The 26286-nt window shown below is 48.2% G+C and overlaps 1 protein-coding gene across 2 annotated transcripts in view; it reads left to right on the top strand.

Annotated features, from left to right (window-relative positions):
- Positions 1-16873: 16873 nt before the first annotated feature.
- The window catches only part of GALNT10 (polypeptide N-acetylgalactosaminyltransferase 10), a 214544-nt gene continuing 205131 nt past the window's right edge, over positions 16874-26286 (top strand). For both annotated transcript variants that reach the window (XM_082620416.1, XM_082620415.1), the window contains exon 1: positions 16874-17151. In XM_082620416.1, coding sequence (XP_082476542.1) covers positions 16993-17151 — 159 coding nt within the window. In that variant the 5' untranslated portion in view covers positions 16874-16992. The remainder of the gene's footprint in view (positions 17152-26286) is intronic.

Below are 26286 nucleotides of genomic sequence, written 5' to 3'. Positions count from 1 at the left end.
AAGGGGCGGATGGCCAAAGGCCTGTGTGAGTGCCTTGGTGGCCTCCCGCAAGCTGGCAGGAGAGGCCCAGGTGTGTGAGCCCAGACAACCTTGCAGCGAGGTCATCGCTGTCTCCCATGGGGGAAGTGCTTCCTGACAGCTGCTCTGTAGCGATTCTCCTTCAATTTCCATTTTATAGCTCCTTGTTCCCTCCTCAGTGGGAGACTGTGTCTCCAAAGAAGTCAGGCTGACATTGCAGGCTGCAATTATCATACCCTTCCCTTGGCTGAGATTGCCTGGTCATCTCCCACCTTCGGTACTAAGTTTCCCTGCATTTATTCTATTGCACAGATATTTATCAAGTACCTGCTGGGTGCTACAGCGGATGGGAATGAATCCAAACAAAATTTGGAATGGCCTTTCCATCACCCAACTCACAGGTGACCCCACACAGCCCATCAACAAATGTTTGTAGAGATTGGGATTGAAGGGTTAAGGTTAATGAGTATTATTTAAAGCCCCAAAGGTACCCACAAGAGAACTAAATATTGCAACATGCCTATCGAAGATTTGTAAGCAGAAGGCAGAAGGGGTAAGTGAGCCAAATCCTCATTAATCACATTAAGAAGTCAATAGATACTGTCTAGAGTTGATAAATCAAGGAGCACAGGTAATAAAGGTTTGACAGGAACAACCAGAGGACGAAGATTAGGAACCCTCAGGTGTCTGGAGTCTAACATCCCGAGATGAAATTCCATTTCTGTTGCTTACCAACTGTGTGACCTTGGACAGATCACTTAACCTCTCTACACCTTAGTTTTCCCATCTGTAAAATGGGCATAATGATGGTACCTACCTCATGGGGTTATGATGAGCACTTAGGGAAACAATGTACATAACAGGATTAGCACAGGGCTTGACACACACACGGCACACACTCAATAAATGTTAGCCAAGGCTAAAAGCAGGAACAGTTTAATAAAGGTTGGTCTCTGGGGAATAGGACATGGGTGGGGGGTGGTGTCGGGGGGAGAAGGCAACTGCTGTTTATTATAAGTTCTCTGAACTGTTTAATTTTATGACCATATGCACACACCTCATTGTTGAAAATAAAATTTTTAAACATTCATACAAACTGGGTGATTACTTTAGAAAACTGGACGTTGACTGAATTTTCTGGCTTGAGTATCTCTGTTCCCACAACATTCAAACTCCTCCCCTTCCCTGTCCCATTTTCACCCTCAGTTGCCCTCATCCCCACCCCTTCTTGTTCCCTTAGTTTCTGTTTGTCTCGATTGTCCCTACTCTTAACTGCTCTCTGTAGCACTTGGTGTCTGTATTCGTTTGTTGGGGCTGACATAACAAAGTACCACAGAGTGGGTAGTTTAAACACAGAAAGTTATCTTCTTCTGGAGGCTAGAAGTCCAAGATCAAGGTGTTGGTAGGTTTGGTTTCTGCTGAGGCCTCTCTCCTTGGCTTGCAGATGACCGCCTTCTCGCTGTGTCCTCACATGGCCATTCCTCTGTGCACCCATCCCCGGTGTCTCTCTGTATGTCCCCTTTTTCTCTTCTCAGAAGGACACCAATCACACTGGATTTGGACCTACCCTAAGGGCCTCATTTTAACTTAATTGCCTCTTGAAAGGCCCTGTCTCCAAATATAGACTCTGAAGTTCTGGGGGGTCAGGGCTTCAACATATGAATTTGGGGAGCATGCAATTCAGCCTATAACAACATCCTTGAGCCATTTGGTGCCCTGGGGTCCAGGAGCCTGTTGCAATGATATTATGAGGCCCAGGGCCAAATATTAGGCATATATCTGGGATAGACAGTACCACCTGTGCTAGCAGGCTGTGGCATCTGCCACAAGGTGAGTGATCCCAGGGGTTCCTAGAAATGTGTACATCCCTCTCCAAGCCCTTTATGCAACGTCAGATGTGTGACTGCTCACCACATAAGGGTCCTGGGACTCAGGGTGCCAGGGCTCCTCCTGTACTCTGCTACCATCTCGTTGTGTGACTGTGGACAAGTCACTTCCCTTTTCTGAGCCTTAATTCCCTCCTCAATAAAATGAAGAAGTCGTTTGTCCTAAGAGACTTGCATTCTAATTCCTGCTCCTCCTTCCTCAATCTTTGTAGTCTAGAAAGCTTGAGTGCTTGTTTTCTGGTCTCTGAGACAGCGAAGTATATCCAACTCATCTGGAGGCTCCTCCACCCCGCATGAGACAGATGCCCTCCCCATCCTCCACTGCTTCGCGATCTGGGGGTCTTGCCCAGCCTGCATCTGTCTATCCTTCCTCTGGTTTTCCTTTGGGGCAGGGGTGAGCCAATGAGACTCAGTCCTGGGATTTTTAGTGAAGCTATTTGAAAAAAGAAGTCAGCTTCCCCTGGCATTCCTAGCTGTCAAGATAATGTAAACCTGGAGCTACCAGCAGGCACCCTGTCACCTGGGGAGAGTAAGCTGCCTGAGGGCAAAGAGCATATAAAGATGAAGCAGACTTGAGAAAGTTTCTGGGGCTTGATGACATCTTTAAACACCTGGATCTTGCTGTGCCTGAAGGCAAACTACCCTTGACTTTTCAGCTAAATAAGGCATAAATTTCTTTCCTTCTTTTTCTTTTTTAAAAAAATTTATTTATTTTTATTGAGGTATAGTTGATTACAACATTGTGTCAGTTTCAGGTGTATAGCAAAGTGATTCAGTTTTACGTATATATATTCTTCAGATTCTTTTCCATTATAAGTTATTACAAGATACTGAGTATAATTCCCTGTGCTATGCAGTAGGTCCTTACCATTTATCTATTTTATATATAGTAGTGTGTATATGTTAATCCTAAACTTTTAATTTAACCCTCCCTCCCCTCTCCTTTCCCCTTTTGAAACCATAAGTTTGTTTTCTAAGTCTGTGAGTCTATTTCCGTTTTGTAAATACATTCATTTACATTATATTTTTAGATTCCACATAAAAGAGATATGATATTTGTCTTTCTCTAATTTACTTCACTTAGTATGATAATCTCTAGGCCCATCCATGTTGCTGCAAGTGACATTATTTCGTTCTCTTTTACAGATGAGTAATATTCCAATAAATATATATATATATACACCACATCTTCTTTATCCATTCATCTGTTGATGGACATTTAGGTTGCTTCCATGTCTTGGCTATTGTAAATAGTGCTGCTATGAACATTGGGGTGCGTGTATCTCTTCAAACTGGAGATTTTGTCTTTTCCAGATATATGCTCTTTCCTTCTTTTTCTCTTTATTTGTTTATTGCCCACATTTTTAAAAAATATCTTTATTGGAGTATAATTGCTTTACAATGTTGTGTTAGTTTCTGCTGTACCCACATCTTTTTTGAACTGGTTTTCTGCTACTTTCTGAGGAGGAATCTTGTCCTTGAACATTGTTTAACTTCAAGAAAATCTTTCCAATGTTCCTTCTTTTTCGTAGCAAACTCATACACAGCCTTCAAGATCCACCCAAACATCACCTCCCGGTGACCTCTCCCATGGGCCCCTGAGAAAAATGAGAGGTTCCCTCCTCTGGGCTCTCATGGCAGCCTGTACATTGCTCCAATAAAACACTTAACAATTTTTTTTTTTTTTTTTTTTTTTTCGGTACGCGGGCCTCTCACTGTTGTGGCCTCTCCCGTTGCGGAGCACAGGCTCCAGATGCGCAGGCCCAGCGGCCATGGCTCACGGGCCCAGCCACTCCGCGGCATATGGGATCCTCCCAGACCGGGGCACGAACCCGTATCCCCTGCATCGGCAGGCGGACTCTCAACCACTGCGCCACCAGGGAGGCCCAACACTTAACAATTTATATCAACTTTTTGCATAGTTGTCTGTTCAGATCCCTGTATTTAAATGTTTGTTCATCTTTGAACCCTCAGTGCTTGGATCAAGGGATGGCACACAGTTTGCGTTTGATGAATGAGGGAATGAATAGTATATAACCTGAATCCTTCTGCTGTGACATCAGCCCTCATTTTCATTGCTCAGAAGAAATAGAAACCAATTTGTCACTCTGCTCTGCGTGGATTAGTCACAGTTTAATCAACTACAGAGTGGCATGATATATTTACTAAGCTAAGTAAATGCTAAAAAAAAATTCCAATTTTAATGCTGAATCGTCAGTGCTTTTATATGCTTACCCTCCCTTGCTACTCACCCCTCTTTTACTTACTTTGGGGGCCACATGGTGTAATAGACTGGGAGGTTGGAGAGCTGGGTTCTAGTCCCCAGTTTTCTCTAGGAATGTGTGGAGCTCATCATCATTACAGGGGTGGACCAAATCAGGAGTTGAAACTTCTAAGACCCACAAGGACTGTAGTGTCAACTTGGCCTCAGTGACCACTCAGCCCTGGTTTGTTATGACCATGTAGGAAGACAGGTCCAGTGCTGCCAGATCTTGCAGTTTTTAAGAGAAGTTGGGAATGTAGGTTTTTATATAAAATGAGTACTTTAAAAAATATATTATGTACACCTAGGCTGTGAAGATTCAGGTGCTCTCATACACTGCTGATGGGAGTGCAAAAAGATTGGACCCCTATGGTGGGGAATTTAGCAATATCCTTCAAAATTACAGATGCATTTACCCTTTGACCCAGCTAATCCTACTTCTAGGGATTTCCGCTGAAGATTCACCTCCACACTACAGAACAAGGTAGGCACAAGGTTATTCATTATGACATTAATAGCCCAAAATTGAAAACAACTTCAAATCTCCTTTTGAGATTTGGGGGACTGTTGAACCTTGGTTTATTCACACACTGTGGAGTAATTTGCATCTGGAAAAAAAGAATGGGACAATCTCTCTGTATTTTTATGGCAAGATCTCCAGGATCATTTACATGATAAAAGTAAAGTGCACCACAGTGTATAGAAAGTGCTCTTGAAACTCACATCCCCAGCTGAGGACAGAGAGCCTTTGCAAAGCCTACTGCATTGGTTCTCTCCTAGCTCTCCCTGCAGCTGGGGGTATGGGCTGTGTGTGTGTGTGTGTGTGTGTGTGTGTGTATGCCCGTGCATTTAGGCCTCCCAGGGTAAGTGGCGGGGACCTGTTTACTGCAGACCTACAGGGACAAGCACTGCCCAGAGAGACATTGGCAAGACAAATATCCCATTAGAATGTCCTAAGACTGTTGGACTGGATTCCAACACGATTAAGTTCTAATATCAGTTCTGCCCCCAACAGCCACTGAGGACCTTTCTCCTTCCTCCCACCAAATACAATTGTTATTTGTATTATTATTATTTTTTCTTGAGGTACACGGGCCTCTCACTGTTGTGGCCTCTCCTGTTGCGGAGCACAGGCTCCGGACGCGCAGGCTCAGTGCCATGGCTCACGGGCCCAGCCGCTCCGCGGCATGTGGGATCTTCCCGGACCGGGGCACGAACCCGTGTCCCCTGCATCGGCAGGCGGACTCTCAACCACTGCGCCACCAGGGAAGCCCTGTATGTTCATTTTTTACAATGCCTTTTCTACCACTGGACCGTGAGCCCCGGGAGACCATGATTAATCTGTTTGCCCACCACTGAAACTCTAGCACTTGTCATAGTGCATGGCATGTAGTGGATTCTCAATAAATAACAGTTGAATGAATGACTAAATGACAAACATGGGTGATGGACATAAAGAACATAGTCCCCGGGCATGGTTCAATTACAGGTGGTAGTAGATTACTTAATGTTAAGATGGTGGTGATTACAAGTTGTATGACTTTAGGCAGATTGATAAAATCCCAAGCCTTGGCTTTCTCATCTCTATTATGGATATAATAATACCTATTCCCAAGTGTTGTTATGGGTATTAATGAGATAACATAGGCAAATCACTCAGTGTTTGGTTTGGCACATAAAAGATAATAAGCAGTGGTTCTTACTAGAGAGGAACAGCATAAACCAAATAAACTGAAGAATCAGGCAAATCCCTAGATTGATGTTGAAATGCAAAGGGCATTGCACAAACAGGCTCTCTCTGCACTTTCCACCATCCTCTTACGTAGAAGAGCCATCCATTCTTCAAAAAGTGCTGGTTGAACAGATACCACGTGCTGGGCACCATGCCAGCTGCTAAGAGTCGCAGCAAAAAATGACTCATTAACAAGTCTGAGTTTCTTCTCGGGGTGATGAAAACATTCTAAAACTGATTGTGATGGTGGCTACACACAGCCCTGTGACTGCACTAAAATCCATTGAACTGGACACTTGAAATGGGTGAGTGAAATGAGTGGCATGTGAATCATATCTCAATAAAGCTGCTGTTAAAAAAGCAAAGAAATGAACAGCAGACTTGAGTCCACCCCTTCCTACTGAGGCAGGTCACTTCACCTCTCTGCTTCAGTGTTCTCTTCTGGAAACTAGGAATAAGAATCAAGCCTCCCTCAGAGGGTTTTGGTGAGGATTAGAAGAGAGGATGTTTGTAAAAGGCTAACTTAGAGTTTGGTATGTAAGAAGAGCTCCATCAAAGTTAGCTAACGGCATCCCCATCATCTTTATCAATATGTAAATGCTAAAATAGAAATTACACAAGTAGCGTGGGGAAAATTAACCTAGTAGTATGGGCTCTTAGCTCCACTGGGTGGCAGGAGGAAGGAGTCAGTCAGGAGGTGAGAGAAGAGCAGATGACAGTCAAGCCGGCTGAGAATGCATCCGGAGGGGCAGCCTAGAAGAAGGAACAGCATGAGCAAGGGCATGGGGGCGAGAGACCACAGGATTAAGGTAAGGAACTACTAGCAGTTTTGCACAGAGTTCAAGGCCAGCAACTTGAACTTTATTGTGAAGGCAATGGGGAGAACACCAGCAGGAAGCGACATGGCAAGTCTGTGTACCAGAATAGTCACTATGGTGGGGAGGATGGACCTTAAGAAATGCAGGACTGAAGCGGTGGAGGAGTTAGGAGACCTACTGTAACAATTCAAGTGGCAGATGATAAGGGCTTTAACTTGGACTCTGAGACTAGGGTATCAAGGCGCCAAGGCTCCTTTGACCATGAGGGACAGAAGCTCACTCATAACTTCAAGGAAATGTTATACAACAGGAAACCCCACAGAAGCCCTAGGGCAGGGATCCGGATCCGGGCAGGCATCCCAGAAACAAGGACTTGAACTAGGAAGCCAGGAGCCAGGGCGGTTATTTTTCATAATTAACTCCCTTAGCATCTCTATTCCTTGCACCTCTGTTCCATTTTCTTTTTCTGAACGAATGCATTTCTTGTGTTATTGATGGTTTCTGCTTCCCCATAACTTCTCCTTGTGTGTGCCCAAAAAGTAATCTCCACCCTGATGCCCCCTGAACTTCCACATTCAGGGACCACGACCAACTGCCTTCGTCCCTCTGTGCCACTTGATTCCAATTTCTGAGACAGAATCTGAGTGGCTCTGCTCATCCTTTTGCTCCGGGTCAGGTAAATCATAGGCCAAGGGCCAGCCCATAGATGAGGGTCCACAAGGTAGAGAATTTGGCCATTTGAGGTAGACAGTTTTGATCAGGGATTCTTCTTGCAGGCACCTGAAATATGTCTCATACAGTAGGCCTAGAGGGGAAGGGATACATGTACAATGTATTAGGCAATAAAATCAGCATTATTAGGTAATTGTTTGAATGTGGGAGGTGAGCTAGAGTGGAGGCAGGGATGACATCACGGGTTGGCTTGGGTAACTGGGTGATCTCTCAGCTCCACTTTCCTCTGTGTTGGTGCTGTTCTCAGGTTCTCTGGAAGCTTCTCCACTTGATTCAGTCAGGGTCTCAGCAGAAAATGCATAGTTCTCCCACGCTGGGAAATATGAGGCACGTTTACTAAGAGGACAATGATAAGGGTATAGGGTAACAACAAAGAACAGAGCAGTACCCTGGGGCTAGAATCCATGGTGTGCTGTCCAGCCCTGGCCTGAAGGGGGAGGGGAGGGCAGTTCTCAGAATCCAGAGAGGGAGGCCTGCCTGACAGCAGCTGTGGTCTTTAGTGGTGGACGCAGCCAGCCTGTGATATCACCCCAGTAAGGAAGCTGGGAAAAGAAACACCCTGACCTGACTCTGCTCCCTCTTTTTGGTGTCCTGCCCTGGCTCCCCAAGGGCTAACCCCAACAGGAAGACAGAAGGCAGGGAAGCCCACTGATGTATGCTATATAGCATCCCTGGGGCGGCGAGGAACAAGGGTAAGACATCCAGTCCACTCCTCATGGTGGGTCTGGAAGGGACCACTACATCCTGATAAAAGCCACAGAATTCAAATGCGATTGTTCTATTATATTTTGCCTTGGGTAGGTCAGGTATCCATCCCTGGACCGATCACTGTAGCATGAACAGAGCGCGTACTGTGATTGGCTAAGCCAGAAGCTGAGGGTGGAGTCAACTCTGATCCAACCTCCCAGCTGAGATGCAGGAAGGTAAATCCCCAAAGAATAATCAGGGTGTTGTTAACTGAACAGATTAAAAGAACAGATGTTGGGACTTCCCTGGTGGCGCAGTGGTTAAGAATCCACCTGCCAATGCAGGGGACATGGGTTCGAGCCCTGGTCCGGAAGATCCCACGTGCCGCGGAGCAACTAAGCCCCTGCGCCACAACTACGGAGCCTGCAAACCACAACTATGGAGCCCCGTGCCACAACTATTGAAGCCCTCGCGTCTAAAGCCCATGCTCTGCATCAAGAGAAGCCACCGCAATGAGAAGCCCGCGCACTGCAACAAAAAGTAGCCTCTGCTCGCTGCAACTAGAGAAAGCCTGCACGCAGCAAGGAAGACCCAATGCAGCCAAAAATAAATTAAAAAAGAAGAACAGATGTTCACTACTGCCCATAACGGGACTCATCGAGGACTTCTGAGCGAGGGTGGGAGGTGCGGGTGGGGAGTGGAGGGCGGTGGTGTTCCTGTTAGACTGATTAGGGGGAAGAGACCAGGGTGCACTGGTGAATGAGTGAGCCCGGTAGTAAGGGATGAAGCTGTGCCCTCTCCACGCCTCAGCTTCCTAGCAGGGACGAAATTTAACCTTCTGTGGCTCCAGCGCTCACCAGCAAGTTGTTAACAAACAAGTTCAGCCTCTCATCAAGAGTGTAGATGTCGCCAGTAAAGACCACCAAGTCTTGCTTTCCAAATTCATTCCTTGAAGTTAGACTAGGACAAGACCTCTCCGGACCCACTGAAGTTTGCTGGAAGGTGCCACCTAGTGGAACATCCAATGACATGCCGCTTAGACCAAAGGAAACCGTGAAAAGGGTTTTCGAGCCGAAAGCCAGTAGTTCGTTCAAGCTTGGAATCACCTAGGAATGGCTGAGTCCTACCTCCAGAGGTTCTGACTTAACTGGTCTGGGGTGCCGGGTGGGCATCCGGAGTTTTAAAAGGTCCCCAGGTGATTCCATGTGCAGCCAAGGTTAAGACTACTGGATTATAGAGTACCCAACCCTTTATATTACAGAAGTGCCCCCAGACAATGACACTCCTCCACGAGCCTCAGACTTCTAGGAAGTCCCCTTCCACTGCACCCTACCACCTCTCTGTTTGTATTTTGTACAACTTTCTTCTTTTATGCAAAAATGAAAAGTAATTAAACAGGAAGCCCTTATATTTATTTTAGCGGCAGTGCCAGGAGGAGGGTGGCTCCCTCTACATCTGATATGTGCATCTGACCCTTCTGACTAATACTCTGAGATGTACCCATCCAACGACGTAGTATATTGGCTCTTTGAGACGTATGGCCTTCTCTGTTTGCTTTCAAATCGTCGTATTCTACCTGAGGCACCTTCCGCCTCCACTGTCTTGATTCAATAGCATTCCTTTATAGTTGGCAGGATAGGTTTAATTGGCATCTCAGTGTGGAAATGACAAAGTAGACTCCAAGTGAGAGACAGGCAATTTTCTGTCTAGAGGTCATTTCAAATAGGCATCCTGCAAACCCTTTCTTTTTGTTCAAACCAGGAGCTGAAATGCCACTAAATGCACACACTGGCCTGAACCACCATGTCTGGCTCCCCCTTTTGCAACCTACCTTGCAAGATTGAATCCCAGAATTTTAGAATTAAAAAAGACCTCAACAAGCATCTGGTTCAAAGGCTTTATTTAATGCAACCATATTCTATATTTATCTAGACAGCTCTAATTCCTGTTACCACATACATTCCTGGATCCCTTAATGATAAAAGTGATGCTCAGAGAATTGGAGTGACAGGTCTGAAGCTGCACAGGAAGGGAAGGGCAAAATCTGGACTGATCCAGGCTTATCAGAGCCATGTGGGGAAATTTCAGCTCCAGGACTTGGATTCTCTTGCTCTATGTTTAGAAGTTTGAACCTTGTTAAATGACCAGCCTGGTAGAGCAATTTGGGTCACTGACACTAGTGTTAATGAGTTTCCTGAGTGCAGGTTTTAAAGAGGTGAGTGATTCGTTTCCCAAATGTTTGTTGAGAACCTATATTGGGCCAGGTACTGTATTAGGCATTGAGGATATGTTGGGGAGGAAAACAAACAAATGAACAAAAACAAAATGATCTCTGCCAGTGGAGCTCACAGTCCAGCGGAGGACACAGTCCAGTGGAAGACACAGATATCAAACAATCACCCTGTAACTGGAAACACTGTGACTGTTAAGGAAAGGCACTGCTAAAGGGAGCTTTTTCTGTTCAGGGAACTCAGGCAGGCTTCTCTAAGCGTGTATGACAAGCTTGACAATCTCCAAGAAGAGGAGGAGCAAGAAGGCTTCAGGCTTGCACACACAGAAGTCCAACACTCATAGTTTCTTGGGTTTTCCTGAGAGTCAAGCTGATCTCTCTCTCTCACCAGCTTGGAAATTATTTCATTACAGGGTCACGATTATCCTCATTTTACGTATGAGGAAACTGAGGCTCAGAGTAGCTAAGGGACTTGGCCAAGGTTAAACAGTGTTAGAGGTAGACTGATTATCAGGCCAACACCTCCTGACTTGCTGATCCATTCCGCTTTCACACCCCCTCAGCTCAGGCCTAGGCCAGACCAGCCAGAGGGTAGAGCCCTTGACAAATGGGGCCAACCACACTGAGCAAGCCAAGGTAAGGACATCTAGTAGGAAAGGTTTTCGTATCCTCATCAGGAAGGCTGATGGCCTGCACCTGTCTTGTTGCCTCTCTTCCAATTGACCCTTCTTGCTGAAGGATGTCCTGGGGAGACTGAAAGGTCTGCCTGTTACTCATGACAAGTGGAAAACTGAAGAGTGAGCAAGACAATAAGCAGATCATAAAAATAAAGGAAAAGAAAAGAAAGAAAAGGAAGTAAAGATGGGAAGATGGGAGAAGAGAGGAGATACTTACCATTCATCAAAAGTGTGCATTAAACACTTTCTATGTGCCAGGCACGTATGTTCCAGGACGTGGGGATGGAGCAAGAATGATCAGTTGAGATCTCAGCCCCATGCAGCTGACATTCTATTTGGAGGAGCTCAATAATAAACAAGTCAACAAGCAAATACATAAGACTATGACCAAGAGGGATATGCATTATGAAGAGAACACAGCAAGATGGAAAGTACAGAAGAGAGCACTTTGGGTGGGTGGTCAGGGAGGGTCTCTGTGAGGAGAGGATGTTTAAGCTGAGATCTGAAAGCTGAGAGAGAGCAACAGTGGAGGAAGATCTGGGGAAACAGCATTCCTGGCAGAGAGGCCTTGGGCCTGGAATGAGCATAATGCATTCAAGGACCAGGAAGAAGGTGGGTGTGGCTGGCTTGGAGGGAGTGACAAGGAATGTAACAGATAAGATCGGAGAGGCTCAGGCCAGAGGTGGAGGTTTTTGCCATGCAGCTGAAATCTTGTTCATCCCTCCTTGGTGCTCTTATGGGTGGTGGACTTTTACTTCACCCACAGTTACTAGTTACATTAGGCCAGCATCTGCGGTAAGCCCTTTATGCGAATTATCTCATTTAATGCCCACAATAGGCCTAGAACGGCTCATTCTGAAAGCAACATTTCTTTTTATTTTATTTTTTTATTAAAAATTTAAAAAAATTTTATTTTTAAAAAAATTTTATTGAAGTACAGTTGATTTACAATGTTGTGTTAATTTCTGCTGTACAGCAAAGTGACTCAGTTATACACATATATTCTTTTCCATTGTGGTTTATCACAGGATATTGAGTATAGTTCCCTGTGCTATACTGTAGGACCTAGTTGTTTATCCATCCTATATATACTAGTTTACATCCCAAACTCCCAATCCATCCTCCCCCACCCGCTACCCCCGGCAGCCACAAGTCTGTTGTCTTTGTCTGTGAGTCTGTTTCTGTCTCGTAGATGTGTTCATTTGTGTCGTATTTTAGATTCCACCTATAAGTGATATATGGTATTTGTGTCTTTCTTACTTCACTTAGTATGATAATCTCTAGGTCCATCCATGTTGCTGCAAATGGCATTATTTCATTCTATTTTTATGGCTGAGTAATATTCCATTGTGTATATGGTGCCACATCTTCTTTATCCATTCCTCTGTCTACGGACATTGAGGTTGTTTCCATGTCCTGGCTATTGTGAATAGTGCTGCTATGAACATAGGGATGCATGTATCCTTTCGAATTACAGTTTTGTCTGGGTATGAAAGCAACATTTCTTGTTCAATTTCAGTTGATGACTAGATCAGTTTTCCCAGGAAAACAGCCTGCGCTCACGTGCTGCTCACATGTCTCCAATGGTATTGTCTTGGTGTGTGAGATACAGCACGGAGAGGATCCCTCACACCCAACCCCGGGCCCCACCACCCCATGCCCAGTGCACCCCTGAGATTAAAGCTGGGTTCATGGGCTAGAGTTTCTGTTGAGGACTGAACCGGCTGGTGTGCAGCTTTGATCAACAAGTCACTCAGGTAAGACATAAGAAACAGCTCAAATCCAATTTTGTGCAGGATCCTCCTGGGAGCTGGAAGGGGTGGGGAGGAGAGAGACACGGAAGATTTTCCCATACATGACCTCAGCTGCTATACTTCGCTCAACTGGTAATTATTTAGCACCTACTGTGTTCCAGGCCTAGAAGAAGCCACAGCTTAGCTTCATATGGTAGAGCAGGAGTAGGATCTGAAATACATGTGAGCTGGCGCCGCTAGCTCTGCTTTGGCCCAGGGGGAGATGGGCACCCTTTTTTCAAATTCCTCAACCTAGAAGGAGCACCAGTTTTCTGATTCACAAAAAGAGAAGTGTGTGCTAGCAGAGGCAGGGCATAATGCAGAAGACAAAACATTACAAAGTTCCTCCTTGCTTGGAGCTCACATTCCAGAGAGGGAAACCAAAAATGATACCTGTTCTGAAGAAAAATCAAGCAAAAGGAGATGATGGAGGCGATCTCTGGTATTTTATCGATAGATCAGCTGGTGAGGGAAGCTCTCTCTAAAGAACATTTGATTTGGTTCCTGAGAGATGGCAGGGAGAGAAGCACGCAAAGGTTTAGAGGAAGAGATGCAATGGCACAGCAAATTTGCAAAGGCCCTGAGACCATTACCAACCTGGTGCATTTGAGGAATATAGCAATAAAATCAGTGTAACTAGAAGGGAAGGAGAGAGGGCACGATCTAGAAGTCAGGCCAGATCACTGAGGGCCTCATGGGTTGTGGTAAGGATACTCATAGACTATTCTAACTTGAAGGGAAGTCATAGGCCAGTTCCCAGGAGCAGAACAAGCCTCGTGTTTGTAAACGGATCACTCCAGCTACTGTCTCTAGTACTGTGTGTGTGTGTGTGGTGCTGTGGAGGTGCATGAAAGTGTTGCCACATTGTTTTTCCCTCTATAAACTTCCACTTTTGTCAAAGAGACCGGATGGGGCTTCCCTGGTGGCGCAGTGGTTGAGAGTCCGCCTGCCGATGCAGGGGACGCGGGTTCGTGCCCCGGTCTGGGAAGATCTCACATGCCGCGGAGCGGCTGGGCGCGTGAGCCATGGCCGCTGAGCCTGCGCGTCCGGAGCCCGTGCTCCGCAACGGGAGAGGCCACAACAGTGAGAGGCTCGCGTACCGCAAAAAAAAAAAAAAAAAAGAGAGACCGGATGGAAATTCAATTACAGAAACACTACAGCAACTGCAGGACAAAAACCACAGGCTATTCAGTGCAGTATTATTCACCATAGCCAAAAAGGTGAAAATAATCCAAATGTTCATCCATGGATGAATGGATAAGCAAAATACGTATATATATGCAATGGAATATTATTCAATCTTAAAAAAGAGTAAAATTCTGACACATGCTACAACATGGATGAATCTTGAAAACATTATGCTAAGTGAAATAAGCCAGACACAAAAGGTCAAATATTGTATGATTCCACTTATATGGAGTACCTACAATAGTCAAATTCGTAAAGACAGAAAACAGAATGGTGGGTGGTTACCAGGGGTTGAGGGGAATGGAGCAGGGGTGGGAATTGGGGAGTTAGTGTTAAACGGGTACAGAGTTTCAGGTTGGGAAGATGAAAAAGTTCTAGAAATGGAGAGAGGTGATGGCTGCACAACAATGTGAATGTACTTAATGCCACTGAATGGTTAAAATGGTATTTTTACCACAATAAAAGAATTTTAAAAGGCATAGGACTAGGATCTAGGGATGGGAGAGTGGGTATTCTAGGCAGTGGTAATATCAAGTGCAAAGGCCAAGAGGCAGGAATGTGCCTGGTGTGCTCTGAGGAACAGGAAGAAGGCCAGTGGGCTGGGGCACAATGAAGAGAGTAAAGGGTGAGGGCTGTTCATAAATAGCCTCGTAGGACCCTGTATTTCCTTCTAGGAATCCAGTGGAAGATGCGAAGCCATTGGAGGGATTTGAGCAGAGGGATGATCTTACCTGATCTTTGTTAAACCAGGAGCATTCTGGCTGCAGCTTTCTTTAATCTGAATCTCACTTGCAAACAAGGATAAGAAAAGCACTTACCTCACAGAGTAACTGTGAGCATTAAAAGAGGTAACGCTTGCCAAGGGTTTAACATGGTGCCTGGCATAGAGTAAGTATTTCAATAAAAGGTAAGCACTACTGTGACAAATCCAAAGACAGCAGCCCCTTGAGGAGGAGTTTTGGAGGACTTCATGGAGGAGGTGGCAGTTCAACTAGACATAGAAGGATGGACCAGGTTTCCACCGACAGAGATGGAGAAGAGCAGGCTTTCTGGGTGGAAGGAGCTGCGTGGTCCACAGCACATGAAGGAAAACAGCCAGCAACTGGCAGGGCAGAAAGCAGGAGAGAATGTTTGATCAGCTCTAGCCTAGGTGATGGGAGTTGTTTTTTTTTTTTTTTTTAATTAATTAATTAATGTCTGTGTTGGGTCTTCCTTGCACGCAGGCTTTCTCTAGTTGCGGGGAGTGGGGGCTACTCTTCACTGTGGTGCCCGGGCTCCTCATCGCGGTGGCTTCTCTTGATGCGGAGCATGGGCTCTAGGTGCGGGGGCTTCAGTAGTTGTGGCACACGGGCTCAGTAGTTGTGGCTCGCGGGCTTAGTTGCTCTGCGGCATGTGGGATCTTCCAGGACCAGGGCTCGAACCTGTGTCCCCTGCATTGGCAGGCGGATTCTTAACCACTGCGCCACCAGGGAAGTCCAAAGATGGGAGTTTTGAAGGTTTTGTAGCAGATGTCAAGATCCGAGCTATGACTGCAGAAAACTGAATCTCCATTGCTCACCCTGGAGCTGGAAGAACTGGGAAGCAGGACTCGTCAGGATGCTGGTCCAAGGCTGGGGGGCTAGCAGCTAGCCAGGCACGGGGGTCAGCGGCTGGGCTGGAGACCCAGAGAATCAAGAGAACGCATGTGGGGATGGCAAAAAGGAAGGCAACCAAGAGGGCGCGTCGTCCCTCGGCATCAGAGAGGAAGCAATTAAGTGAAGAGCATTGTAGGAGCCAAAGGCATCGCCATCGGAGGCGGGCCCCTTGGCGGTCCGTCCGCAGAGCCCAGACGGCCCGACTTCCTCAGAACCTTCACCACGGTTATAGACACATTCGCTTGTCTAATGCGATTATGTGTTTAATGTTTCTGCTCCCGGATGTCAGGGCTCGAGCCTGTTGTCATTTCATCCCGGTGCCTGGCACAGTTTGCTGAGTAGCTGAAGGGGAGATAAGAACCGACAAAAGGTTTCGAGAAAGGGCTCCGTGAGCTGAGTGCCCAGAGGCACACGTAGGACTGGAGAGCATTCCAACTCCAAGGAGGCTGTATTCGCGTGAGAAAAAGTCCTGCAGAGAAGCTCCGGGCACCTCCCCGCCGGCTGGCAGGGACAACAGACAGGTGGCGGGGGACAGCACCCCCCAGTTTACAGAGGGCATTCACACCCACTGCCAGGAATTCGGAGGGAAGAAAACCAGGGCCCGCCCCACAGAACCTCGCGCGTGCAGCGCAGCCGCGGCTCCTTTTCCCGCCTGGGAACGCCGAGGCCCGGGGGGCAAAGGAGGTCCGCAGGTCCTCGGGACCGACGCTCTGGGGGTAGGAAGTCACAGTCCTACTCCCAGGCGCGGAGTGTCCGGCCGGGCTCCAGCACGATTTGCATATCCCTGGGGAGCCCGAAAACTCTCAGCTGGAGTCCGGAGCCGAAGTGGCCGGGCGGGACTTTGGGGTCCCTGGGAGCGCGTCCCAGCCCACACCACTTAGCGCCCAACTTGCCAACTCCCCGACTTTCGCAAAGCTCCCGCGGGCGGGGGAGCAGCGGAGGAGCGGGCTGTACCATCGCGGCCCGAGAGGGGGGATCGGTCTGCACTTGGCCCTCGCCGTGTCCGAGCGGAGCAGAAAGAGCAGCGAGAAGGCCGCGGCTCGCGGCGTATGGCTCTCGGCAGCCGACCCCGAGGAGGCGGGGTGGGACGCGCGGCTCGGCAGGACTAGAGGGCGGCGGTGTTGACGGCGACACCCCCCTGCGGTGGCGGCGCGGTGGCGGAGTCCGGCTCCCCGGCCTGTGAGCGGCGGAAGTGCCGCGGAGTTGGAGCGGGGCCGGCGCCGCGGTCGCTTCTCTTCGCTGAGGTACTGCCGCCGCCGGGCGGTCGGGCGGACGCGCGGAGCTGGGGGCGGCGCGGCGGGGCCGGCGGGGCGCGGCGGGGCTGACCGGCCCCGATGAGGCGGAAGGAGAAGCGGCTTCTGCAGGCGGTGGCGCTGGTGCTGGCGGCCCTGGTCTTTCTGCCCAACGTGGGGCTCTGGGCGCTGTACCGCGAGCGGCAGCCCGACGGCACACCCGGGGGATCCGGAGCAGCGGTGGCCCCGGCGGCCGGACAGGTGAGTCCCCCAGCTGCCATGCAGTTGGAAACACGCTCTTCCTGAATTCACATCTGGCCTTCGGTTCCTTACTTCATTGGCCCCTGTCTGCCTCGTCAGAGTCAGGTCCAGAGACTCCTCGGTTCTTCCCATTGTTTTAGATGGGAAAATTGAGGCTCAGGGAAGGATAGAACTTGTCCTACGCTATTCAGAAACCGAACCAACTGATGCCCAGTGTGATGGTCTGTTTCTTACCATAGGTTACCATCCTCTTTTCTGTCCCTGTCTGGTGTCCCCTCACCTCTTCCAGCATCCCTCTCTTTTGGAGGATCCTACAGCCCTGTATCCCAGGATGACTTCTTCTTCTGGAGATGTTGGTCCTTCTGTTTGGTGTCCAGGTCTTTCCCGCTTTTCCCACCTGCTGATCGCGATGTTTCCTACTCAGGTCAGCTCCTTTTCTTGTTTACCCATCTGCCCAAAGAGACACCTGGGCCTTCTTTCTCTCCACCCTCCTTCTTTCCCAGCCGTCTTTCTTTCCCAGATCCTGTGGATTCCTCGGAGGATGCAAGGATCACGCTCTCCTTGGAGCTTCAGGCTCTGGGGGATGGTGGTGGAGCTCCTGGTCTTTGAGGGGCCTGCTGCTTTTGACTTTCTGGGAATCCAGAAGTGGGGGCTGTGGTGGGAGAACCCTCAAATTCCCCAGAGGCTATTTGTGCCCAGTGCTCTGAGGATAGAACATCAGATGCTTCCCCTGTCCCTTCTCAGAGTACCCATGACCCCTTCTGAACTTGTCCAGGCTGATTAGCTGTTGTGTTTCTTGCAGCCAAGACTGAGATCTTAATTATTTTTGCCTCCTCTGAACTCACCTATGTACATTTCTGTGTGTGTGTGTGTGTGTGTGCGTGTGTGTTTGAGAGAGAGAGAGAGGGAGGGAGGAGTACATGTAGACTGATAGCAAAAGCTCTGTCACATCACTCCTACTGTCCTAGCTCCTAGGTGCCAGTGAGGCTATATATGCATGAACTGTTTCACACAGTGGGACATTTCAGGTTCTCTTGTGGGATTTGCTCGGTCCCATGGAAAGTGGGTAAGTTGTGCATCAGGGTTGAACTTGACAGATGGTCGGCCGGATAAGGGAAGAGGTTGACTTTGGATGGTTTTCCTTTCTCTTCCCAGGATCAGGCTGCTGTCTTGAGTACAGAGGGCTCTTTGCGACAGGGCTGACCAGTTTCAGGGCAGCCTGTCATTCTGGTAATTGTTGCAAACCATCCTGGAGGACCTGGTTAATCCTTTTGGTAGAAAGTAAGGCCCCAACTCCTTTCCTAAACCCCTGGTTCAAACCCTGACAGCTGTCTTCGACACCTCTCAAATTCTGTATCTATATGGGTTTTTCCTTCATGAAATCTGTTCCCACCCTGTACTAGCATCAGGGTCAGGAGTTCAGGGTTCTGTCCTCAGCTTTACTATTAACTTGCTGTGTGTGTCCTTGACCACCTCCCATCTCCCTCTCTGAGCCTCCCTTTCTCCATCTGTAAAATGTGGTTACTGGTCCAGCTCCAGCTTTCTGTGATACCGTCAGTGAACCAATGTGGAGGACAATGGCCACTTCTTTTTCCTTTCCTGAGGCAGGAGCCCCTTGTAGCATCCCTAGCTGTGAGGACTCCTTACTGGACACAGCCCCAGATCAAGGGGGCATTGTCCTGCCCAAGTGCAGACTCTCCTTTGGAATAGCTGTAGCCAGTTCTGAAAAAGCTCCTGACATTCTGCCTCTGCCTGGAGAAAGCCCTCGTATTTCATTTGCTGTGGATGCCAGAGAAATCCTGATTTTCATTTTCTATAGACCCAGATGTGTAGAGAGAAGGTCAAGGTTAACTGCCAGTTTGGCCTGAGCTTTCAAAGTAAATTAGTCACTTGCACAAGAGGGGATTGATGGAGTAAGGCAGCCTTTTGGGCAGAGAGAGAGGGGAGCAACAGCTGGGCGCTGCTCGGAGCCCTTAACTGAAATGGACAGAGAGGCTCATCTGGGAAGGTCTAGTTCTTGTTCATTTCTTTTTCTCTGGAATATCATGAAGGGGAAGAGGAGAAAGAAGTGGTAAAAGGGTTTGGTGGTGGTGGTAGGGGGTGCCAACTGATGATCCTTGCTTTAAAGAAAATATCTTAGCCTCCTGGGAGCAGTAGAATGGAGCTGTTTCCCCAACGATCAGCTCTTCTAGGTGCCATAGGATTCAGCATTCATCTGCTGCCTTTCAGGAACACCCTGCCAAATTTCCACACAGCCCCTTTTTGTTTCACTTTCCTGCAGATGCACAGCACTAGGCTTGGCCTCGAGTCCTTTTGAATGTCAGCTGGCCTCAAGGGAGGAGGCTGACTTCTCAGAGTGCTGGTGTTCCATCCCTCATCCCAGAGCGCTGGAACGTGCACGTACCACATCAGGCTGCTATCTGGGGAATCTGGCAGCTCAAGCACACAGAGCTCCTTTGACAGGGCTGACCAGTTCTGAGCTCAGCTTGTCACTCCTGTAATTGTCGAGAATTATCCCAGAGCACCTCATTGATCTTTCGAGTAGAAATAACTGCAGAGGCTCTGGAGGGAAGTCAGACAACAGGATATTATCCAAATGAAAACTATATTCCTTGTGGATTTGAGAGAAGTTTCCTTGATGGTAACATACTCACTGTTTTAGTCCTTTAACTCCTTGATTTCTCCACTGGATTAAAGAATACAGGATTTTAAATTCAGAGGGTTTATCATCTGCTAGAACGTAAGTCTGTGTAACTTATGCTAGCATATGCTTAGTGTCCTACTGGAGCTGGGTAGGGAAGCTGATTTGTAAAGGACACATAAAGCTTCAAGGATTTGAGCATTCATCTGGTCGGACAGCTGGCTTCTTGGAAAGTTGCAAAACCAAGCAAGAAAAGCCAGTCTTGAAGCCACCTTCATTTTAATTTGGGGGTTGCCTCTCATTTCTAGTCCCAATCTGCTTAACAGCTTGGTTTAATTCTCTGGTCTGTTTCATATTCCAGGCTTGGGAACTGGCTATCAAAAACGTGTTAAAGAAATGTGACACAGTGCCTCCCCATTTCCAAGCCATAATCTCTTGTGAAAATGACTTCATTGGGTAATAGCAAGCATGCAATAGAAATTGGTGGGATAATGGAATACCAACGACTTTAATTTTCAAATATCAAGAGTTTTTCTCATTGTTTCAGAGCTGAACTTTATTCTTAGAACATCCAGAAATCAATACTTCCCTCCCCCTGCCCCGTTTTTTTATTCTTCCTGGTGGCAGAGGCTGACCCATCAGAAAGTTGAGTACTACAGAAATGTAGCCATGGAATGATTTGTTTAATTTTCTACAGAGGGGTTGGGATACTTTAGATTGCTAATCACTTCTCTGTCTGCTTGCCCAACTGAAATCTGATGCCACTGGGGAAGGGTTGTTGATTTACCTGAGCAAATCTGACTTCCTGCATTCTTTTTTCATCCTAGGCTTGCAGTTTCCTAGGGAGCCCAACTGAGAAAGGTCTGGGAACAGAGGCCTGGGTTTTAGTTTATTACTCTCTTGCCCTGAACTCACTGTGTGACCTCAGGAAAGTGGTTTAACCCCTCTGGGCCTTAGATTCTCCACCTGTGAAGTGAGGGCTTAGATTCAGAAGGTGAAAGGTAAATGTGTGTCAGAAGAGTGCTTCCGCTCCCCTGGCCAGGGCAGACATTGCTAATCAGTCACTTTCCCTCAAAGCCCAAACTTGGCCTCCGACTGTTTCTCAACACTGCTACTCAAGTGGAGTTAATGGCATGTTGAATCTTATTTGCAGTGTAGGGGATAGATACTTTGTTAGGACTTTCCCAACTCCAGCATCCTGGGGTTCTGTGAGTTTGGAAGCTTGTGTTGGAAAGGCCTGGATAGCAGAAGTGTGTTTAAACAGGCCTCCATATCTACCTTGTGATGAGACCACTACTTAGGGATATGTTTATACTCCAATGCCTTCTCTCAGGCTGTGTTCAGCCTTTAATCTGTTGGCTCCAGTGACATGATAACAAAGAATGGAATCAGGAATGTAAAAGCAACGGCCCATTTAAAGGATAACCATCTTGCTTGCTAATTGTACCTTGTCCGCAGTCAGCTCTTACACAGAGATGGCATCAGGATCTCATCACTAAAAGACACCCTGAGGCAAACTTGGCAGCCAGAAATGTGTCCCGTGGCAGCTAAATGCTCACAAGGTGTTTGCAGTGGGCTCTGTATTGTGCATATATCTGACTGTATGTCATGTATGTGTCAGAGCCAGCAAGGGAAGAGCTGATGCCCCCTTGCCCCCGATACCCCCAGGAAGACTTAAATAATTTGATTCCTGCTTCTCAGAGAACCATTGTCCTCATGCCCAGGAAAGGAGGTAGCCTATACATGCCTGATTTCCTGTGGCTAAGGAGTGCATCGTGGCCTCTCCTCCCGGAAATGTCTTAGAGTAGAAACCACATCCTCTTCTAGCACATAGCTTAAGCCTTGGCACTTGAAAGACAGTCAGAACGTGTTTGCTATAGGATCTATGCGTGTCAGAGCAGGAAGGGTGCTACAGAAGTTATCTAGTCCAAGCCCCTCATGTAGTAGATACGGAAACTGAGGCCCAGGAGAGGGGAAATCAGTTCTCTGAGGGAGGGAGGCAGACCAGAGCCCAGTTCTTCTCCAGGTTCTTGCTCTGTTTAACCATGCATGTTTTTTCCCTTCACATCCTAATATTTGATCCTTCTCTACGATTATATGCCTCATGAGCCAAGATTATCACTCCCAGTTTTGGAGGCCAGTACGTATTGAGACCGATTATCTGCTGGAACTTACCGGGCTTTTTTGCAGATCTATTTTTGTAAATTTTCTTTCTGAATTTTTACAGTTTTAAAGCAAGTGAAATGTATTAAATTTTAAGGTGGCAGTGGGATCCAGCAGGGCAATAGAGGAATTAAAAGGATGCATAGCATGTGGCACCATTACTGCCCCCCATGGCAGACAGAGCCAATCTGAGTCTAAGAGCCACCTCAGATTCTCTCAGTTGCAGTTAACAGAAGGAATTAAGCCACGTAGGCTGAACTGAGTAAGGGAATATATTAACTCCTCTAACTGCAGTAGACTTCACGTGTGGTATGATCTAGCGGTTCACATCGTAGACTGAGCCCCCAAGGTAGCAAGAAATGGTTGTAGCTCTTTCTCACCTCGTATCCACACCCAGATCCTACAGGAGAGAGTCTGCTTCTTCTGGTAGCTTCTTTACAAGAGAGTGGAAACTTGTTTCCTATAAACTCTAGCAAGACTCCTTAGGTGTTATTGGCCCAATTTGGATCTAACCATTCACACTTGTCAGGAGGATGAGCTATGCTGATTGACCTAACCCACCCTGCAGCTAGGGGTGAGGTCAGGCCACCCAAATCATAGGAAGAGCAGTTTCCAGCAGAAAAATCTGGATGCTGTCATGGGGAGGAGGGGAAATGAAATCTAGGGATGAAGCCAACAAATGTCCACTCCAGAATCCTGCTGACACAGTGTCCTGGGCAGTCACTGCTGGGCATCAGACCTGGGCCTTGAGATAAAACCTCTCTGCCATCTTGGACTCAGTTTTAGTTACTGAACCTGCAGCCTGGAGGTCCGTATTGTCATCCCAGCTCTGCCACCCCCTGGCTGAGATGATTCACTCTGTGGGCCTCAGTGTCCTCCTGGGGAAACCCCGGGCGCAAATGCTTCCAGCACAGGGTAAGTGGAGGGTTAAGATAAGGAGCAGTTAAAAGCTGTTTTTATTTAATCTTATGAGTCCTGCTGCCGCCTTCCTTTCCCCTCACCGGTGTTCTGAGAGCTGTCCCTCTCCCCCGCTCCCACACCCCCCATTCAAAGGCAGTTCATTGAAAATTTGTCTCAAGCTGAAAAAGAACTTCTGTCTCTTCAGCTTCGACTTTTTTTCTGCCTGGCCCTTCTTAGCTGAAGGAGGCGGAGTGTTCATACTTTGGAAGCTAAACAATTCCACTTGCTGTGGTAGGTGGGTGTGTATTTATGAGTGTGTAGCTTTCGCTCCATGTGTCTCTCTCCTCTCTCTTATCTTTGGATGGTTCCTGTTTGCTGCCCTCTGCTGAGTATAGATAGGAGAGGGAAGGGGAAAAGCAGGCCCATTTCTTCCTTCTCTTTGGTTTTGAGAGAATTCTGAGCTTCAGATGCTGAATGGTCTTCAGATTTCCTAGGTGATAAAAGCCACAGTATGAAATACACTAACAAGAAAGATGATGATGTAGATGATAAGATGGTAACATCAGTAATAATTAATAGCAGCTACCATTTATTTAGCACTTATTCTGCTAGGCATTGGAGTCATAAGCCCTTTACCTGTATGTCTTGTTAAATACTCACAATTATAGACAGGTGGGAGCCAGTGAGGGAGTGGAGGCTCACAGAGATACAGGTATTTGCCCAAGGATGGCCCAAGGATGCACAGCGTGTGGTTGTGGAGCTGGTGTTTGAGCCTGTGAGTCTCTGACCCAGCGCTGAGGCAGGAGAAAGACCCTGCTTTCCACACCGCCCCTCCACCCCTCCTGTGAGGCTGCCATGGGAGCCCAGATGTCTGCACAGAGGGGAGTGACCATTGCTCTAAGACTGAACTTTCTCGGTGAGCCCACAAGGTCATTTGGTGACCTTGAAGAGGAGCCTTCGCCCCACCCCTGCCGAAGCCCCATTGGCATAACGGCTCCCCAGTCTCACTAGATTGAGACACTGTGGAGCAACGTGTAGGGCTTTGGCTTTGGAGCTACACTGCCTGGTTCAGATCTCTGGCCTTGGGCAAGTCACTTGACCTCTGTGCCTGGAATTCTTGGCCTGTAAAATGGGCATAATGTTAACTCTATGGGGGTGGGCATTCTGAGGGTTGGATGAGTCACTGTGGGTGAGACCCTGAGCACCAGCCCTGGTACAGAAAGCACTCAGTGAGTGTGGCAGTGCCTGGCTTAGAGTAGGGATCCATTCTTCTTGGCCTCCCTGTGGCGGAGGTAGGGAGGGATGCTTATATTGTCTCTGCCTGGAAGGTGGAGGATAGGTGGTTGGCCTCATGGCACAGGCTGCTCTTTGTACCCCACTCCCTGACTCTTTGGAATCTGAATCAATCATTGGGGGTGCCCAGCTACTTCCTCCCCGAGGAGAGAACACAAATCCTCTGCATCCTTCTAGGCAATATTCTTTGCCGCTTCCAGGAAGTATTCTTTGGTCACTCTAGCCCCCAGGGGTCTCTCACCCTGCTTTAGTTCCCCTGAGCCCCCGGCTTTCTCTGCCCATTTAGACCAGAGGCCTTTCCAGGAAGGCATGGTCCTGTCTTTCTTTCTGCTTCTCCCTCCCTGCCCCTGTCTGTGTGTTCTGTGAGCCTCTGGACCTCCACACGTGTTGCTCCCTCGCCTCTGACACCCTTCTTCCCTGCCATCTTGCCCCTAAACCTGACTCACCCCTGCTGGGGCAGCCTGGGCTAGCGGTCTCTCCTCAGGGGTCCAGAGCCCCTTATGAAAACATGCAGTGTAGTCATCGTTTTTGATCTGTCCAGGCTGTCTGCTCCTGAAGGAACCTCCAGCCCAGTCACCCTCTCTTGATTGCCCAAAGTATTTGCTGAGGGACTGAAGGAGCAGGTGAGTGAGTGAATGATGTGTGGGTGCTCGGTGACTGCTGGCCGAGTGCAGGAAGCCTGGCCTCAGGAAATGGTTCTTCTGGAACTGCAGGGCGCTTCGGCGTCCCTGAGGAGCCTAGTAACAGTGGAGGCTCCAGGACCCATGCCCAAGGAGCCTGCTTGGGCCAGTCTGGGGTGGGCCAAGGAGCCATGTATTCAACAGATCCTACTGAGAATCCAGCAGGGAAATCTCTCCTCTCTGCCCATGTCCCCAGCTTGTCAGCACCCCCAGGAGGCAAACCTTGCCTTCCTCCCCAGGTGCTTACTCCTTTCCCCCCAGGAGCACTTCGAACATCTATTCCTGGGGAGTGTGTTTAGCTGCAGCTTCCCCAAGTTGCCAGCCAGCTCTCCCCAGGGGACTCTGGTGCCTGTTAATAGTGGCACCGTGTCAAATGCAAACAGCTCAGAGTCTGGGATTGGCATGTGGGATGGGCCGTGCATTTTGCAGATCCCTCTGCAGTGGGCCACAGGGACTGTCTGGGGCCCTAAAGGTTTGCTTTCTGCTGGTGCCTGTGATCTGTTGCCTTTCTCAGATGGGTCCTCTGCCTTCCTGCTGTGGGGGCAAAGGTGAGATGCCCACAGAGGGGGCAGGTATTGAACTCAGGGTCTTCCCAGGAAGGGTCACATTATGGAGACCCTAGGGGCCTATCCTTTGAGTTGGAGAGAGTGTGTGATTGGGAACTGAATCCCTGATTCCCAGGCCCAGCTCTGCCTTCTCCTAAAATGAGCACAATCAGCATTCCTTCATCTTGTCGTGGTGATGATTAAATTACATTAAAGGTAAGAAAATGAGCAGAGAGGTTTCATGACGTATCCAGGGCCACACAGCTGGGAAGTGATGGAAATAGGGTTCCAGCCCAGGTGTCTCCCTCGAGCAGAGCAGAGCTCACAGCCCGAGGCTTCCTCCTGCTGCCTTGCCATCCTCTGACCTTGGGTGAGTCCACCCTCTTCCCCAGACGGACGTGGGAGGTTATCACTGAGAGCCCCATGAGCCTGGTTCTTGGATCCATTGTGTTGGCTCTGGAATGCTCTTCTGCGAGCCGAATGCCTCAATGCAGTATTGCAGCAGGTCCCACGGGCCGCCTGGGAGCCTCACTCCTGGGCAGCTTCCCAGTTAACTGGGGTTGTATGTTTGGGCTGGTCTTGCCCTGTTACAAATGTCAGCCTCCTGGAAGAGAGAGAGGCCAGGGCTGCTGAGCAGAGGGGGCTGGCAGGGCTTTGGAGGAAGGTGGTTTCATAAAGGGAAACAGGTTGGAAACATCTTGGCGGGGGAGTGTGTGAAAATTACTTCCTGCTGCTAAAGCACATTGTATGTGCTCAACTGAAAACTGTTATTTTTGCATGCCTCCTCCTGAGTATTGATCAGTCGGCTGCTGACAGTTAAAATGCGTACCTGTGTGCAGGCATCTGTGAAATAACCAGTTTCTAAATTCAGCACCTAACTTTACTGAAACATTAGTGACTGTTTTTGGGGCAC

The sequence above is a fragment of the Mesoplodon mirus genome (assembly GCF_964341445.2).
Source record: "Mesoplodon mirus genome assembly, chromosome: 5".
NCBI lineage: Eukaryota > Metazoa > Chordata > Mammalia > Artiodactyla > Ziphiidae > Mesoplodon > Mesoplodon mirus.
The sequence above is the reverse complement of the archived record's forward strand: the minus strand, read 5'-3'. Positions and strand labels throughout refer to the sequence as shown.